The 3632-nt window shown below is 32.9% G+C and overlaps 1 protein-coding gene across 1 annotated transcript in view; it reads left to right on the top strand.

Moving 5' to 3' along the window:
* Positions 1-3632, top strand: part of LOC109396021 (solute carrier family 35 member F5-like) — a 47648-nt gene that overhangs the window by 27059 nt on the left and 16957 nt on the right. The window contains 1 exon segment of the mRNA XM_019667539.1: positions 2399-2558. Within this exon segment, the coding sequence (XP_019523084.1) occupies positions 2399-2558 (160 nt within the window).

A 3632-nucleotide genomic window follows, 5' to 3' on the forward strand; every position in this document is an offset into this window, starting at 1 on the left:
TTAAGTTAATAAGTAATGAAACAAACATATCCCTTAAACTCTAGGTGTTGGTAATTCAAAACAACTATAAGTATATCAGACATTTTGTAAATCTCTAAGAACATGCTGCATTAATCTATCTATCTATCTATCTATCTATATAGATATAGATATAGATATAGATATATTACCCCACAACTGTCATTTCATAGAGCAGCTCGTGGGTAGTGGGAACCACTATACTTGAGTTCTCTTTACTCCATTAGTAAGAACTAATTGTTCAGCCTCTGTTGACTTCTTCAAGTGACACTTTATCAAGAGATAGCCCCTTTTACTGCAGTACAGTGCATTATTAATCCTAACATATACTGAGCTAGAATTTACTTGCCTACAATTTCCATGAGTCTAATTCTAATTACATACATTATGGTTTTATTTTGGCCTATAATTCATTTTCTTTTACATTCAAATTACTAGTCTTTATAAATGGCTGATCTATTTGGTATAATACTTTCCTTTATTTTTTTCCTTCTGAACAAAATTAAATATAGGTTGATATTTCAGACTTTGATACCAATATTGATAGTTCAAGGTGAAAATAAAATGAAGAGCTTAGGTTTTGGTTAGGAAAATTGCTAGAAAAATGGAAAATAACAAGGAAGTATCCTTAAAAATACTCCTTTTCTTTCTTTCTTTTTGATGCTAAGCCAAACCAAAAGAGCAACAGATGTCTAAAGTAGTGTTTTGATTTTAGTTTTCATGAGGGTGAGGTATTTTTGCTTTGATGACAGACTCACATATTGGCTTATCACTTTCTTAAAGTCTATGTTGTGAGGATTATTCTTCAATTTTAATAAAGCTATCTCCTTTGTTAGCTAAGTATCATCTATCATAACTCTTTCAATGGTTTTGTAAAAAATGTTAATGAAATATAAGCTATACATCCAAAGTTGAATAATATCTGTAAGCAGATCTTGAAAATAGCATAAAATACCTCAAACTTTTTATACTGACATATTTGGATTTTTAATATTTGAAGATAAACTTTAAAAATTATCTTATTTATTATGTCTCAGTCCATCCTGAGCTTTTGTTTTTCTCCTGATCTCTCACACCTATATTGTAGGATAGGTAGTCTTCGATCATTGTTTTTCTTTGACTCTTTTACTTTTTTAATATGGAAATTTGTGTTTTCTCTTTTTGCTTTTTAGGGGCTGCTTTCTTACCTCATCACTGATAGGCACACTTGCATTAAGCCTTACAATACCTCTGTCCATAATAGCTGACATGTGTATGCAAAAGGTAAGCCAAACTATTTATTAGATATTTTATGTGTTATTAAAACAGAGCTAATGGAAGTTAAGGGATGTGACTCAATTATAAAGGATACTACCATGAATAATACTTGATATCTTCTCTCCCAAGATGCTTACCTACATAGAGATACAAAAAGTACCAAACAAATGGATGATCTCTTGCATTTTTAGCTTTTCAATCTTTATTTTCTTAATTTCTCAGTTAAGGACAGTATCTTTCTATGTAGTTTCCTGGTTTTGGAGCTGATTATGTTCCAAATGTTTTTTGGTCCGTGGCATAGAGTAGGGGATATATTTATATATTTTATCCTGTAAGCAGTAGTGTTTTGATTTCTAAGAGAAACTCCAAAGATTCCTTAACACTATGATAATACTACTACAGATATGGGAGACCCGTGAACAGTGAGTGATGTTTCTCAGTGATTGCTTGTTTCTGTCTGGACTCAGCAGGGCGAGGGCTCCTTTCCTCTTCTGTGAAGTCCTGGCCTGCATCCGGGATTCTTGTGNATATGCTTTATAAATTCTCCTCAAATCAGCTGAGTAAAAAACTTGTGCTATCTGTAGGATATTTGTGGATATCTCCCAAAAGGTATCTGCATACCAATAGATGAAGAAACCTGGTGATGAGGGTTCTAAGTTCAGCTTACAGGGAATCTGTAGACCTGGAATACAGCTGTTATAACTTCATTTATCTCATACTCATCTGAAAAATGAGGAAACTGGGCTATATAAGTAGCTTCTAAGCTGATTTACAGAGATTCCTGAGAAGGTTGGGAGGACTTGGAGTTGCATCCGTGGGTCTGGTTTTTGGACTCCTTTGCTACTTCAACTGGAACAGCTCTGCTTTATTGCGCTTTCTGCATTATAATTTGTAGAAAAATTTTTATGCTAAAAATAGTTTGAATATCCACCTGAAGTTTAACAAAAATAAAACATTTGAAAAGCCACCAACCAAACTGAGTGATCACTTAAGTTCCTTTTAAGTAGGAACACGTGGTGGAGCCCTTGTGCAAAATTGAATGTTTTCTAATTATAGAGTTATAAATTTAGAAAATGTAAATCAATCACAGCTACTAACTTTTGTCTCTTTTATACATATTTAGGTTTTGTAGGTCTGTTTAATCTGCTGCTCTTATGGCCAGGTTTCTTTTTACTTCATTATACTGGATTTGAGGACTTTGAGTTTCCCAATAAAGTAGTATTAATGTGCATTATCATTAATGGCCTTATTGGAACAGTTCTCTCAGAGTTCCTGTGGTTGTGGTATGTACTATTTATTGCCCTATGATTTATTAGTTATCAGTGTATGGACTTGTGGGTAGTTGAAGCATTTATATTTCTTTTGTCTTCTGATGGCCCCTCCTGTGCACCTTCTCACTCCACATACTTAGTAATTTAATACAGTAACTCCATTAGAGCAGGAGCTTTGATTTTTTTATTTTTAACTTCTAATTATCCATTGTATAGAGTAGTGTTTTATACAAGAAAGGAGATAAAAAAATATTGAATGAATGAATGAATGCATGAATGATCTAAATTTGTAAAAGTGTTTTTGGAAGTAGAGTATTATGTAAATAAAAGGTGTCACCTAATGAACATCCAAACTTAGAAAATGTGTATCCTGAGATTGAATAACATGAGTTATAAGTGAGAATCTGGAGGACTTTAAGAGCCTTTGCTTATTTAAGAGACTTTATTTGGTTATTCATATACTTTTTTGTTTTGTTTATTCTTAGAACTTTTCATGTGGATGAATCAGATATGTAAACCCTCAACTCTGATTACACATGTTAATATACTTGGAAATGTTATAATGTCAAATATGTTGATATGGGATAATAATCCTAAAATAGTTTGAAGACAATATCATGTATGGAGTTTAAGAAACCTTTCAAATATAAAGCTGGATACTTAGTCCTGTTTCCACCTAATAGAACTTTAAAAAGAATCACAAATTGTACTTAAACTCCTAAATGAATTGTGTTATATGCCAATTAAGACTACTGACTAGCTTTCTCTTGCAAAAACTGCAACAAAAATCGCCTTTTGTATCAAGTCTTCCTTAATGCTCTGCCTACACTTCTCCCTCTTCCCCAGTTAAGGAAATATCTCTATTTTCTTCATGTCCTCCACACACACTCCCTTTCATGTAGTACTTAAACATTTACTTTGTATTGTAGTAACTATGTACTTATCTTAAATTCCTTTCTAGTCTAAAACTTTTTTCTTTTAAAGATTTTATTGGGGAATTAGGGGAGAGGAAGAGCGCTGGGGAATCGGGGGAAGGGGAACAGACAAGTTGCTGACCTTTTGTTCTTCAGTCTAGTTGTGGAGGAC

This window comes from Hipposideros armiger, unplaced genomic scaffold, assembly GCF_001890085.2.
Source record: "Hipposideros armiger isolate ML-2016 unplaced genomic scaffold, ASM189008v1 scaffold_500, whole genome shotgun sequence".
Classification (NCBI taxonomy): Eukaryota; Metazoa; Chordata; class Mammalia; order Chiroptera; family Hipposideridae; genus Hipposideros; species Hipposideros armiger.